Raw genomic sequence first — 15,962 nt, forward strand, 5'->3', positions numbered from 1 at the left:
AATAGTGCTTGTTATGAAGTTCAGAAAAGGAACTTGAAGACTTTAAAAAGGACTTTGCTGGTCAATGAAGCTTTAAGTGCTACAGGTGTTTCCTTTTTGACAGATAATTTGACTTGCTAGAGTTTCAACTCTCTGTTTGAAATGGCCTCAAACTCTCAGGCTCTGTCTGAAACTGCAGTTACGCTGAGATAGTGTCGTGTACTTCTGTGCCACTTTAAAGATGACATGTTTTTTTCTTGTTCAAATATTTTATTTTTTAAAATATGGCATAAATATCCGGTGAACCTTTGAGTCGTGAACTTCGGATTCAACAATCAAATCTGTTTTAGATGGTGGGGGGTTGGGGGAGATGAATATCAAACATGAAGGCCAGAACTGTACCCCAGAATAGATTCAGAAGCATATTGCCAGCATGTATCATTTGTGAAAAACACAGCCAGACCACAGCACTTGTCAGTTCAGGGCTGAGTGGAGAACATTTGTCACCAGAACAGTGTGTGAGAAGGTGATATCTGCTTAATCAGGGCTTGCCACCTAGATGTTACACCTAACTGGGCTTTCAATTTAAGTTAAAGACTGTGAGTCTGATGGGTATGAGCAAGATTCCATAATCTTTGTCCAGGAGAGTCAGAGTCTACAGATTCACCCCAACTGGGTTTTAGATGGTCTGAACGAGCTAATTATGGGTTTAATTGGACCAGCTGTACAGCTTCTCTCAACTCTTCATGTTCTGTTGCTTTAAAGAGGCCGAAAAATACTCCAGACAAACATCCTCTCCAGGAAAAGGATTGGTGATCATTGTGTAGGAGTGACTGACCAGGAATACTCTGTGTATGTTCCATTCAAGACATGCACTACACCTTCGTAAAAGTATTTAATTGACAATCGGGAGGTAGAGTATAGCTACTGAGCTGCTTGCCAAATTTTGGGATGGGTCAGTCTGGAAAACAGCCATAAGTTGAGTTGCATTACTACTTCCCAGCAAGCATAATTTTTTTTTAACTGTGCGTCAACTTTCCAAACATATCTTGCTCAGTATTTCCCACATGCCTGTTTTTTTTAAAAACAATGCAAATCTTTAAATATGTAAATGTTCTTGTTTCTTTTTTTATGTCAGAATGCAGTTTTTAACCATGTCCAAAAAAGTGATAACATCTGTACTGCTTAGAGATGCTGAAATGTCAGAGATCTAGTTCTGATAAGTTGGGTGGGGGGAGAATTGATTTATTTTCAAATCAAAAGCCAAACATTTACCATCTGGTAAAAAGAAATTCTAAGCAGACAGCAGCTGTGCTCTTCCTAAGACTGCGTTTCTGTCTCCTTCACGACTCGTGTCTAATACGTTCCAGTACTGAACAGCTACTGAGACTCCGAGATGGGGAAATAAGTCTGTGGTTGGAAGTGTCATGACATCACTTGAGGTTTTATAGCGGGCTTTTAAAAAGCCGCTACGAGAGCTGTCACTTGGCTGAAATTTCAGGGTGCCTTGACGGTTTCTGAGGAAAACGCAGAAAAGTGACAGACCGCTGAACATGCACTGGGAAAAAAGTAAGTGAAGTACATTATCGATTTGACATTGACCAGGTTTTCTGAAAGAAGCATCAATTTTAAATCCTTGAAGGTTTATGTTTACATTTCTAATAAAACATTTTATGATTATGGATGATGATGGACCCCAAGTGACTGATGACTACTAGCACGGAGTAGGGAATATCCTCTTCTGCACGCTTCTGTTTTGTCCTTTTACTTTTTTATTCTGAGTAGTTGTGACTTTATATCACAAGAAATAAAGGAGTGATTGATATCTCCATCTCCATTAACTAGGCAATTGCCTGCAAATTTTTGTAAAAAGATCTGAACCTCTTTTGTTATATACAGTACCAAAAAAACAACAACATCAGGGGAGTAAATATTGCAGTTTGACATTTTCTTTCCACCCCCTCTGCCTTAGTTATAAAAGTGGGGGCAGTATTATTTCCTTTTCTTTATTGGAACTTTCACGAAGTCAGTAACTGGGTTCTTGCATTTTAATGTCAGTCGAATTTTGCGAAAACTCCCGCATTCCTTTCAGAAACAGACTAATGCAGCCTTAGTTTTTGTACTCTGTATCTGCACATGAGATTTACCTAATTAGCCTACAATGAAAAGCAACGTTCGTGGTCAGCATAAGAAATCATTTTTATAGACACCTCTCTAAATTCATATTTTCATCGCCAACCTCTCATGACTCACTATCTAGCTTTTGTTGTGGTAACATTGTGCCTTAGTGTCACTATTTTTAGAGGGAATTAAGACTATCAAATTAATTATTTTTTCCATTCACTTACATATAATGAGTCATGAGTTAAATGCGTATACATGTTTTTTTGGGGGGTATCTTTTGGAGTGCAACACTCAAGATTTGAAAAAAGAAAAGCTTGCCAATGAATTTGAGATGATGCTGTAAAAACGCACAAAAAAATTTTTTCCCCCCATTTTAATTGTATTTTGTTAAAGCTAAGCACAGATATAAAGTTAGGGAGGAAACTGTTAATTCCATGTTTAAAAGTTTCACAGTTAGGTTGTGAGGTCACTTGAGCCTTGTCATATTCCTTGCTTCCACTAAAAATAAGAAACTTCAGGATGATCAGGAGTCTATAACGGGACTAATTCATCTCTATATCACTCTGTCTACTAGTCTGATCGCTTCAGAATTTAGGGACTGGGCTTTCAAAACGTTATCTGAAGTGTTATTGGATGATGATTCATGATTATTCATGAGATTCAATGTGGACAAAGGAGAGCACGTGGTATTTTAAAAAATGCAAGAGTGCACATTGATGTAAAACAGGAAATGCATTCTGTCCTTATTTATTTACATGGCTTGTGTGTTTTGTGTTTTTGGCACATTGTAAAATACAGTAGGTGGTTAAAGACTGCTCAAACCCAGTCAAGGGTTCAACAGTTAAAACCCTTTGAAGAAAAAAAATATTTTAAGCATGAGAAGAAGAAATTAATCTTCTCATGCTATGACTAGAGATATTTACTAACTTGTACATGTACTATTGTGGAATAACTGTATTTAGAAAACAACACACAACATTGCTTTGCTCTGCCCTCAGAGATGACAGTATTCCCTTGAATCTGTAAAGGGGGGAAATTAACTTCATTAAGACTTTGGTCGGTGTTGAAATGATTAACTTGAATAGAATGCGTGAAGGTCAACATCTCTTAAAGGATATTGGGACCGAACACATTTTATTGTTTATGTCATGTTTTTGCAACCCTGTAACTGACCAAAGTCCAGGATGAGATTTTATGAAAGGAGGAAAGTGGGACCTGCAGTCAGTGATAAATCAGTAACCGTATTCTACCACGTGGAATATAAAAAAAACTCAATAGGTGCAAGAGGCAGAATGGAGGTTTACCAAGTCAAAACAGCTGATCTTTAGACCCTATACTGTACTTCAGAAACTTCATTCTGTGGTATGGGTTTTAAGATCAATTACTTAATGCTCACCACATCCCAATTCTTTTTCTCTGGAATTAAGTTTTTTCCTTTTCTAAAACGACCTTAATTTTTCATGACTCCCATTTGGAATTTATAATCTAATTTGGTACAGTATGTATGCTTCCCATCACATCCTATCCCTCACATGCTGTACTTCTCAATTTGCATGAGAATGGCTGAGTCTAATGACTCTGTCGTTGTAACGTGACGTCTTGTAGGAATGAAACATTCAAGACTCAGTGAGGTAGAGAATTGCAGATGTATTTCATCCATTACATTATATCGTAACAGTCACTCGTAATCCCTACTGTGCTGATCTACATTGGTTTAATTTGTCAATGTTTCACAAAGTGCAGATTTTATTAGAATATTCACCACTTATGCACAGGTCCTTTTCCGGGAATTAAATTGAAAATAATAGGAGCTGACTTGAAAGATTTGTATAGACTTGGATAACTAGATCCATTGATTTAACAGAATCGAAGGTGCTATAACAATGATTCTATGAGACCACAGCTCTAAGTAGGGACTTCCGTAACCATTTTCTGCCACTTTAATGAACAACTATTCACAGTGCTCAAGGGCAGAGATCTCCAGCCCTGAGCCTGGAAAGCTCCAAACTCTTCATTCTTATCGGTCAGACTAAATTGCTCAAGAGATGATTTGAACAACAATCGCAGAAATTTAACCTGTAATTCTGGCTTACTCTTGGCATTGGATAGCAGAATGTTTTTTTGCAAAATGAAAAGCATGTATACTCTGGTTCTGCATGCTGAATTAAAGCAAAGAAGAAAGAGCAAATTTAAAACAAACTTTCTTTATTTGGACCAGATCTCCCATTCCTTAACATATCTGTTAAGGTTATTTGATTGCATCATTGTTTTGTTTTGTTAGTTTTTTTTTTTGGGGGGGAGGTAATCTTAAACCATCATTAAGGTTTTTGCCCAAGAACAGTAAGTGGTCCTTACTGTTTGAAGAATTTATTTGTTTAAACTGAGCAAAGGCAGCCCAGGCAAGGATGAAGAGGCTTAATTGGGATTATTTCACTCTAGCAAAAAGACAATAGTGTTGTACTTGGTTGAGTGAGAAACTGAATTTCTCTCAGAGTACTGGCTTCAGAGATAGTCTGGGGACATTGTAGTATACAGTGTCTGGTCTCATAACTTTGCGGGAGTAGAGTGAAATTCCAACACAAGACCCACTGTACAGCTGTATAAAAAGGGACCAGCATTGCTGGGGGTAATCATTGCTATGGACTGACATCCAGTCTGGTTTGGGAGGGTCACATACTCTAGTCCACTCAACGCTGCAGAAACCAGGGTTGTGGCTCAGATATAGTTTTGAGAAAATGTACTGCATTCAAGAAAGGACAGATAGGACTGTTGTGACTCGAGTTTGTGGGGCTCTTAAGTACTTCTGTGCTGTTTCAATGGCATTTCTTTAGGATCGGGTTTCAGAAGGTGCACTTTTTTTTATTTGGGATCTATTGAATAGCCTTTTGCCTCACAATCATTCTTTTCTCATTTGTCTTCCGGGAACAAAATGGATGGGAGGTAGGTTTAAGATTTACAGGGAATTTCCCAGCATGTACCTGAACAGAGAGGAATACAGTTGTCAATAACATATCATCAAGAATTCTAATTTGACTGGGAAATATACCAGGAATGCTACGTACACATAACTTTCAACCTAAGCAGTTTGTTGTTAGTCAGAATTTTAAATTGAGGAATGTTACAAAACAGGTCACCTGTCATCCTTTTAACTGCACGCTGCCTATCTCAGTCCAGGGAATCTCCCTGTCCATGTACCTACCTGTTACTTTTTAATCAATTTAAATGGCAACTTCCTTCCCTGGTCAAGTATCCGACTGCAAAATTTTCAACTCTTAATCTATAAAATGCTTTTCTCAGTCTTTCCCGGCAGAACACTGCTGAATATGAAAGCAGATGCGAGAGTCTTGGGGGGGCATTTTAAAACAGGTTTCAGGTTTGTTTTCAGGACAAAACAAGGGTGAAACTCTAAGATGTTATACTGCCAAATTCAACAAGAGAGGTCTCAGGAGAGAGGAGTAACCTGTGAGTAAGAATAGATAGCGAATGAATTAAACCATTTGTCGGGGCCATTTCGAGGATCACAGTTTTTTTTTCGTGTAAGAACAACAGCTTATTTTCTTACTAAACTTCAGTTTTGCTTGAGCTATAGCCAAGCATTGTTATATTTCAAGTTCCGGGTCAATCTGATCAAAGCTCTTCTGCTGAATGTGGTTTACAGGTTGCTTTTCAAAACTTGTTCTAATTATGAACCAGGTCAGGTTCACATGAGTTTATTTTTAAGGAAATTGTATTGTTTTTGATGATAGTTTTATAAATATCTCATTATCTCTCATTTGTATGTATTTTATGATACTGTCCTGATATTTAGATCAGGATGTAAAAACTTTGACACTCCAGCAAATTACTATCGTACTACTTAACGCATTTCCGCCGAAGAAGGAAGCAGCAAACGAAACTCAGCCGTCAAGGTACAGGTTTGTGATTAATGATAAGCACGTGAGTTTTTTCATCGATAGCTGTTCCACTCTTTCCACTTACGGAGTTGCAGAGCACAGAAATAATTTTTCCTTTGCCCTCAGGGTAATCTTATTTTCAAATTTCCTCCCCTAGATCCTCCATCTTTTTCTTAAATGGGTATCCTTTTGTCAACTGAGTTTTTAACTACATTTTATTAAAACACTTTGCATCAATACAAGCAGATTTTCATATGTTTGAAGTGTTTTGAGGTTGTGTGCTGTTGTTTTCATAATGCTGTTAGTGAAAACCATTTAGGGGGAAGTCAGGGACGAGGGCAAACTGTAATCTCGCACTCCCTCCCTCCACCCTATCTTCACCCTTGCAGCTGTCTCCCTGGTTCATTCCTCGCAGGTGAAGTGGGTTCCTTCAGCCGTGATCTCACGGTGAAGGCTGTTGTTTTTTCAACCTGACAAAATAATATAAATCATGAAAATACTGAGTATGCTATCCCTTCCTATTCTTCATCTTGACAAGTGGATTAGAATTTGATCAAATATTGAAATATATTTTTCCCTCTCCATTTCGTATTCCCCATTCCACAGAGTTAAACAGATGTTTCCTGAAGGTAAAATTACTTTTAATAAAAGTAAACAGAATGATAGGCAGTGATGTATTTACTGGAAAAAGTTTATTTTAAGTTAAAATAAAGAAACCATAGTGCTTGTATCACATAGGTGGTCTTTTAAGTCAATGAGGATCACTTGACAGGTTACTAAATTAGAGGTGTTTCAGTTATCAGTGCATTCAGACACATTTTATAGTAATATTCTCCATTTAGTCCCTCATCTAAACAATTTCTTCACCCAAAACTGCCTACTCTGAGTAAAAGGCAATAACACTAACCCCATGTACAAGAGCTTTGAAAACCATGCCTGTAAGGCAAGCCTGGAAATTAAGAAAGAAAGTAAAAGGGGAAAAAAAAAGATCTGACCAAGATCAGTAATTGTCTCACAATAAATTGTACTGTAGGTTCTCTGGAGGGAGTAAAAGTCATTTTGATATAGGTAGCATTTACAAGGCATCAATAATCCTGATATGCAAAAACTCATAACGGCAGCTTCGCACTGAGAGCAATCACAGCTGTGCGGCAGCCATTTGTTGTTTATTCACTTGCTGGACCCAGGTCTTCCTCTTTTTTTGAAATGAGGTACTTCCTTGTGTGGGTGTCTGTGTGTGCGTGCGTGTGTGGGGGGTGGTATGCGTTGGAAAGGGAAGAAATAAAACAACACTCAGAATCCAGTGTTTTTTTTTCTCGTTCGTCACCATGTTCCTTTGTCTCGTATCTCTTCTTCTTTGGGGGGAAAATGCCAGAAGGATGTAACACAAACTGAAGCAGCGTTTCGCTGCAGGTCTCCGTCTCGGTGTGTTTCTTACAGGTGTGTGATCACCCCCAGCTAAGAAGGAATGGCTTAAAGCAACAAAGAGCAAACCTCAACAATCAAAGAAAGAGACAGGAAATATCTTATGAAATGATTCATGGTGACTGACTCATTTATTAAATTGTGTCATATTCCAACGAATCACTTTCATAAAAAACATTTAAGGACATTTTCCACTATATGAAGTTCACGACATCTTTGGGACACGGTAAAAAAAAATGAACTGCAAAATTACACTCTACTCATATTTGAATAGTTTACATAGATATGATTAAAGTTGTTTATATAAAGTACAGGATCTATTCAACTTCAAATGACATATCTCTTTGTTTTAATGCTCTCCAGTCTCAAATAGCTGGCGTTAATATTTCTTAAACCTGAAATATTTTCACAGCATGCACTGTAATTAAGGTCCAAACAACCTTTAGTGTCTAAATGTCCCATCTGTGCTTTAAGTGCATAGGTGCTCTCTTTAATGGGTTTGTTTTATATAAACTATTTTTTTCCTTCCACTTTCGCAAGAATAACGGTCACAACCACGAACAATTTCATATTTCCATTTAACTTTAAACAAAACAAGGGAAAAAAAGAACATCACAGATCCCGTAGTAATGTAAGACACCGGTTGACCTCTGGCGAAGTTTTGAACGGATTGATTTTTCTTTCCATTGGTGGCTTAACCTAAAAATATTGATCGTCTGGGCGCTAAGCGGAGAATTCTGGTTCCGCTCAAGTCGGTGGTGGAACAGGCCGTTCCATGTTGCTCTTCCGTGAGTTCACAGGCAGACTCTGCGTCTTCGAGCAACACAATGTAGCAGAAACGATTCCCTCCCACCCTCCTGCCACCCCCTTCCTGTCTCATTGAAATACCTGCTCTAGATGTGGTTACTGCTTCTCAGAATGTTCTGTGTACAGCCGAACAGTTTCCTTCTGCTGCTGGTGACCTGCTGTTGCCACGGTAAAAACAAACAATATCTTTGAGCATCAGGCATTTCTTCTCCTGTTCACTGTTCTTTAGGCCTTGTTGTGCTTTAGAGATCTCTTCCATTTTCCACAGCCTGTCAAATTGGAGGTTTCCTATCTCTGTAGGTTTTTGGTGCCGTCATTTTACGATTTAAAATTAGATTCATTTTGGATGTCTTCACTCAACAAAACTGAGCCAGCTGAAGGTAGAATGTTCCAACTGTTGAGATATTAATGCATTAATTGGATACTGAAATATAAAATTATGGGCAATAGTTTATTTTGGGTTACATTACACAGTTGAGACTGAAGTATACATTCACAAAGCACTGATGAAAAAATAAACACGGTTATTCCTAAGGGTCACTAATTACCAAGTTATCCACACTTTATCGGTATTCTCTTGATGTATTGGGGGTTACGGTAGGCATAAATGTATTTTTTTATCGCAGGAACTTGTGTAGCTGCCAAGTAATTACTGCCTTCTACGTACTTCAGAAGTTTTGAAATCTTGCTTTTTTTGTTGGTGTAGTTTCCAACTGGGGTTCCTGACGTTTGTATTGTTATCTCATGTTTGCATGGGATTGTGGTTAATCATGCATTCCTGCAACATCATGGGTGTGTTTGACTGGCTACTTTAAACAGTCTCGGCCAAAACCCAATCCCTGGCTTTCTTGTGAAGAACACGCCAACTCCTTCTTTTGCCCTGTCTTTCTGTAGAACATATGCTCAGAATTAAGGTGCAGGTTGCACAGATGGGTAGTTTTCTTCCCCTTTTTGAGGAGCTGTCTAGGGCGTTTTAATCAAGGACAGGGGGGAAAAAACGTTGCTCTTCCTTATCTGGAAAGGTCCTCCGTGTTTGCAGCGTTTTGAAAAAGGACCAAACGTGATAGCTGGCAGCCGTCATCAGATTCGCGCTGTTTGCTGTGCGCCAGCTGCCAGGGAGGTCTTTGAAACAAGTTCCTGGGGAATAAATTGAAAAGAAGCAGGTGGCCGTGGACTGACGGGGCTTCACAGCTGGACTGGCTGTGTTTGTCTGAGAGAGCTAGACATTTATTGACTAATGCCACAGCACCTCACCCAGCTGCCCACTGAACGGCAGACTGGTATGCTCTGCATGGGCCCTGGCACTCTCTCATTCGGCAGCTGCTCTTAAAATACTATTGCACCCATAAATTTAAATTACCAACCCTTCTCTTTTCCCTAGAATGATATTTCTTCTAGGTCTGCAGGACTAGGATTACGGAAGAACACGAAAAGGCAGATGCACCCATTCATCAGTGTGCAACCACAATAGGCACCACTGTTACGTTCAGTGGTGTAAGATACCATTTTAGGTAGACGTTTATTGTGTGGTATCTGTATCGGGCCATAATGTTTTCAGTAAAACAAGAATCTTCCCACAAGCTTTAGCCATAAGCGATTTGGTTTATGGCCCCTCGTTGTCTGATCTTTGCCCAGGCCGGTTTGTCAGTCTCAGTTCCTGACATGCCTGCTGTGAACTATACTTGATTTTCTTCCAATAGAGCTCCGAATGATTTTGCTAGTAGCGTTGTGGTAGTTGCATCACTAATGTAACACCACTTCCAGCCCCCTGGTTATCTGCGGTGTTTGTGAATCATCAGTGATAGAAAAACAAAGCAATGAAAACATGAGATGATAATATGAGAAACCCAGTAAACGGATAGCTGCATTTGGAAGGTAAACCACAGGATTGCGTTTTCCTCACTCTGACTTAAGTCACAAGAACCGATCGTATGCCTCTCAAGAGTCTGAAGGAATTTTTAGGAATGATTGAGCGTTCATGCTAGTATGGCAGTAATGTAAACGAATGGACCAACAATAATAATAACAATAAGGATGATAATGACAAAGGAGATCAAGAGAAAATGGCACAAAATACAAACCCAGATCCTATGGCTCTATCTGTAAAATTTGGGGTGTCATCACCAGTGTTATAGGCTTGCCCAAGCGGGGCTCAGCCTTAGCAGTTTCTTACTTCTCCACCTGATCGGCTGTGTACTGGAGCTGCTATTTCACGTCACCCGTGAGGAGCTGCACGTCAGTGACAGATGATGTCTGTGCCCTCCTTTCTACTCATTTGGGTTTCCCTTTAAGTAAATACTGTTATTATTGTGTTTATAATAGTAGGTTTTGCTTTGTCTCTTGAGGTGAAACGTTGCCCAAGTCTGTTACGTCGTCGGTATCCTCACGTACAGCTATGTAAACATTTACTTATTTAAATGGTATAATGTGAGACATAAAAAGGGAATATCTAAGTCTTCTCTGGTGTTTTCCCTGTAAAGATAATGGCTTGCCATTGTACTTGAACTGGCAAACTCCTTTTGCATGATGTGAGAGATTGCTGCAGTGAAAGGCCATTGTTTGATAAAGTTAAAGATATTGGTAACTGCACAGTCGTAATGTGACAGAAATGAAAGAAAAATAGGAACACCCATTTTACATTTAGAAATAGCAAGCAGGAAAAAAAGTTCGCCGTTTTCGAGTCAGTGGTATTAATTTTAAATATTCAGCACAGATAAGCTTGGTTAGTGGTGTCAGGCATAAACTGATACCAGGTGCAGCATTTACTGTGGAGGATGTGTGGTCCTTGCCCGACGGGAACTGAAATAATGATGTGTATTGGTTTTTATATACATTTGTACAGTATGTTTTCTGCTGTGGTGATCATTTTGGTTACAAAGTACGAACGGGAATCAAAGTGCAGTTATTTCTTGCTTTTGTAGTAGGGGGAGTAGACTGGTCTTTCTTGTTGCTGTTGAAATAAATCATTCCTCATTTAAAACCTTTTTAGGCTATGCCTATAATCTAAATTAATGACATACAGTAACTTTCCATGATTTCAGGAGAATGGCAGATTTTATGTACCTAAAATTGAGAAGGAAAAGATGCCTTTTGATTGCCCTGCCTCCAATTTCCTAGAAAAGGAAATGTTTCCTCGTTTTTTCCTAAAACAAGCGAGATCTTCTGAACAGAGATGATATGGTAGTGGCTTTGTCAGTTTTCCAGTGTGATCTCATTCCTCAATCTGCACATTTATACCGTACGTGTTAATGATCCCACAGTAACTGGCCAGCATGCAGGTTCAATCATGTCCAGCAGCTTCCAAACAATTCAATTTATATCTGCAGCAGCCAGAATTCTCACTGACAGGTGTCGGCAACGGATTGCTGAGCTACAAAGAGATATTGATACAATTGCCTATTGATTTAAAAATACATATTTTGAAAATAACAACTCATTCATTATATAGAAGCATTTATGTGTGCAACGGTAAGCATCACCTAAAACTGACAATTCTGTCTGCTGCATATATATATACCCATATTATCTATTCACAGTAATTTACCTAAAGATTTAAGTTTAATTATGTATACATATTTTTTAGTTATATATAAACAAAAAGTTTAAAAAATAAGTGCACTAAAAAACAGCCTAAAACCACAACTTGTTTCAAGATGAAGCCATAGGCCCGTCCACCCTTAATTATCCATTTAATATGTTCAGTCTGTATGTTAAGTATATATTTTTTCAAACTGAGTTAAACATTTACTGAATTTAAACGTACTAAGGCGTTGGCCTGTAAAAAGCAAACAAAATGAATATCTGTAAAAAAATGGAGCAAGTTCTACATTTTTCCATTTGACTCTCTTGGGATCATCTTTCTACAGATGTGTCTGACACGCAGAATGTTTTTAGAAACTGTTGACTCAGCCTTATGTTACAATAACAGAACAGCAATTGTTCACTCAATGAGAACGCACCCTTTTGCTAGTCTGATGGCAGCATATTAACTTGTTTTTTGTATTTTATTTTCTTATTGCCTTGATGGATCTGTGAAATATCATATAGTGTTGCTAATCTTTAACTGGCTTCCATGTTTAAAGTAGGTTACTAGATTATTTTTCTTGAAAGGATCTGTTGACATTGCTCACCTAATTTGCCAATGTAAGCCAATCTTCCTAAATAAAATTCACTGGAAGGTTTATTAATAATAGTGATAATTAAAACTAATTATCTATGATCTAAGTGTTAATAATAACTAGTATATAAACAGTGGGATTTCTCCTCATTAAGATTTTAGCAAGAACAGCAAGTAAGGGACTATATCGACTAAACCGTGACTAATTTTCAACACATAAAAGGTTGATGAATAACAAGATAAGGGAATATCTAATTATTTATTTGACAACTACATCCTAATTAATTGACATTTGTTCCCCTTTATACAGCTAGGTGTTTGATTTAGTGATTGAACGAAGAATAATCCCACAAGATTTGAATCCACAACTTTCTAGTTATAATACATCCTAAACAATACTCCTCACTGCTGCTGCCTATCGTGATATCATAAAAGCTACAACCATTTCACAAAGTTAGAAAACAGAAACTTCTGAAGCAACTTTTAATTACATTTTGATGTGGAATTTAATACAGATAAAAAAAGACACAGTAGTACCATTGTCCTTAGTACGACGTGCCCACAGTAACACATTCTAGAACTATCTAGTAGATAGTTTGCAGGATAAGGTATATAAATTCTAATATGCACTGGTAAGTAAGAGTAACAATTATACTAAGTAGTTCAGAGAAATCACAAGTGACAAGCCAAATTCTAGAAGGCATATAGTCACTACACTACTCTGGGACTGTTATATCCATCTGATTTACAACTTTATACCTTTTTGGACTTCAGTGGCTTCAGCACAAGAAACTCCAGGAAGAAATAGCTGATAAGATTTACTGCAGCTATTCATCACCATGGACATTTTTGCATGCGTAGACAGCTGAGAGACAAAATGATCGTTTTCTGCAGACTATAGGCCTGAGATGGAGATAGGCAGACTGTTGAATGGTTTTATCCAATCGGCAGTGATGAGTGCATTTTGGTGGTGTGGTCAACCTCCAATTTACGTCACCAAAGAGACGAGGTTATGAATGTGTAGTGCCTTTTTGCCATCATTGTCTGCGATTCAAGATCAATAAAACTTAACGCGGTAACGCAAAAGTGGCCCTATTACATGGTAAACATGCTTTTGGAATTTTGCTGCTACATTAATTTGAAATATTCATGGATATATTAAATATTCATGAAACAAGACACGTACAAGACAAGGTTGTTTTAAGTACTTTAGCTAAGTATTGCAAAAAGAGCAACCTGCCAACCAACTAAAATACACTCGTATTCAAATTTTACAAACGGCCTCCATCATTTACATTAGTGGTTATTTTATGATAAATAATGCCTAAAAGAAAAAGCCTAGCAGGACTTAGATTTGTGGCAGACTTGCTGAGCCATAGCCCATGTCATTGCCTGAAAAGCTGATTTAAATGAGTGCAGCTGAATTGAATTCAACAAATCAACTTCAAATACAACTCACTTGCTATCTCAACATGCAGATCACATTCCAGCATTTCTGGGGTGAAATGTCTGCTGCACAACCTGTACTTATTTGATCATATATCATGCTGAATCTCGTTGAGAAACTTATCAATGGGACCAACATAAGTGCCAATGTTTATTACTCACTCATCTTAGTTTGACTAAATGTTGATCCAATTTCCTCTTTTTTTAGTGCGACCACTATGTTCTGAACAGTCAAATGCTCGACAGAGAGGCATTGTTTTAAATGTATACGAGTTCAAGGAGACCAAAAAACGATTACAGTTGTTCAAAGACCATTGCTTGCAGCGGCTAGTGAGCAGGAAGGGCCACTTTCACGTCACAATTTGCAGTGAACTCTTACTCGCACCCGTGCCTAGACCCGCAGTTTTCTCGTCTGCCAGTGACAACATGGCAACCATACCATACTTTCACAAAGGTCACCAGTTGGCACTTAATTGGACATTTACAAAATTTTGCGATACCATCAATGCATTTATGTTGTTACCGAGATTTAATACCCAGTCTGAGAAAGTGGCAATGCAGTTCTCCTTTACATCTGGAAATCCTGAAACCTTTTGTACTAAATTTGCATTGTTTTCTTGTTTAAATCAATCAAGTCTTATCAGATTTCTTACTGAAAATGTATTGTGGTACTCTGATGGGTGTGTTTGTTATACTTACGATATATGCATTTATGATATTTAATTAAATATAATTAACATATCAGACTGTAGTGCTGCATTTTGTGCATAGAAATATATAGAAATGTAATGAGGTGTCTGGCTAGGGTGTTACCAGAATTGACATCTGGAGCTCCTAAATGAAAATGAAAAGATGAAGAGGAGCATGATTAAAAAAGTACCTTTGGCTTTTGAATTTCAGTTCCTGTGAAATGCAACTTAGTTTGGACTTTTCTTAGTCCTCCCCTGATCATGAAGACCAATCAACATGCTGGGGTACTGTTAGGATGACTAATACCAGTGACTGTTCATACTTTCCACCCCACTGTGCTGTGTAGGTATACAGTGACATACACCTATCGCATTGAGCTTTGCCCAAATTGCTGGGGTTGTATTGCCCCAGTCTGTAAATTGAAATTAAATAAAGGTTAAGGGAGCGAATGCGCGTTGCAAGAGATTCATTTGATTGTCTCTGAATGTCTGTAAAGTGATCCCTTCACCTTAAAGAATGAGAAGAACAGAAGAATGCATACTCAAAAACTCTAGGTGTGCCTGAGAAAACAAAAACATAAAATGCAGAGCCAACTAGATGTACTGTACAGTCTACAATCCAAAGTAAATTTTATTTAACAACTGATGGTTGGGGAACTTTGATATACAGTGGAACTTCAGCCAAATATGTTTGTCCCGATGATTTTATGTAGTTTCGTATATATAAATACATCTTGCTGTCTCAGACTTACCTTATGGATATCTGACCTTATTTTCATTATTTTTCTGCAGATTTTTATGTTCTATCTCTATTCCTTTTTTTCCGTTGGGTAAAAACCACCATTGTTTTTTGGCCATTTCCTGTAAAAGGGACTCACCTCCCTTCCTGTACCAATAAAAACATTCTTATTATTCTCACCCAGTTAGAGTGCCAATCAACTGGTATGAGTAAGGTTCTTAACGAGTAACGAGAGACACAAAAACAGCAAAATGAGTTTGGAATGTGCATTTGCTCTCATGGCAAATGCTGTCTTGTTACTCTTAAAATTTTAAGCTAAAAAAGTAATTGTAAGTCAAATCATAAATGTGCCTTAAATAAGTCACTTTGGTGAAGACGTTTGCCGTTAGCAGACTGGCCTTTGTTGAATGGCTAGTCAGAAAATCAGAAAATAAATCTTCCTCTCTTTGGCAAGAAAAGCCTCCACTGTCCAATGTCTTTAGAAAATAACTGGAAATAAAAGCATGCAAAAATGTCAAGCTTATAGTGGTTATTATCTTATTAATGTAAAGTTTGTGTGTGCTTTTCCCAAACACAGTAGCGACAACTGGACTAACCTGTGAGGTGTGGCTTTCTTGTCAGCATGAGAACTATCTGCTGGACAGCAGCACATCTCCACAGGTCCTGTGTGACGGATCAGGCCGACCGCCTAAGCCCCCTTCTGGCTGCTACAACACCGCTCGCACAAAGCCTTTTAAATTGCC

At 38.1% G+C, this 15,962-nt stretch overlaps 1 protein-coding gene across 5 annotated transcripts in view; it reads left to right on the top strand.

Annotated features, from left to right (window-relative positions):
- Positions 1-15,962, top strand: part of LOC102691973 (POU class 2 homeobox associating factor 1) — an 84,300-nt gene that overhangs the window by 44,178 nt on the left and 24,160 nt on the right. The window contains exon 1 of one of the 5 annotated variants that reach the window (XM_015337574.2): positions 1,458-1,548. The exons of the other annotated variants lie outside the window; for them this stretch is intronic. Within the exon in view, the coding sequence (XP_015193060.1) occupies positions 1,533-1,548 (16 nt within the window). The 5' untranslated portion in view covers positions 1,458-1,532. Of the gene's footprint in view, positions 1-1,457; positions 1,549-15,962 lie in introns of those variants that run through there. 5 annotated transcript variants of the gene reach the window in all.

Source organism: Lepisosteus oculatus, chromosome 23, assembly GCF_040954835.1.
Source record: "Lepisosteus oculatus isolate fLepOcu1 chromosome 23, fLepOcu1.hap2, whole genome shotgun sequence".
In the NCBI taxonomy this organism is placed as follows: Eukaryota; Metazoa; Chordata; class Actinopteri; order Semionotiformes; family Lepisosteidae; genus Lepisosteus; species Lepisosteus oculatus.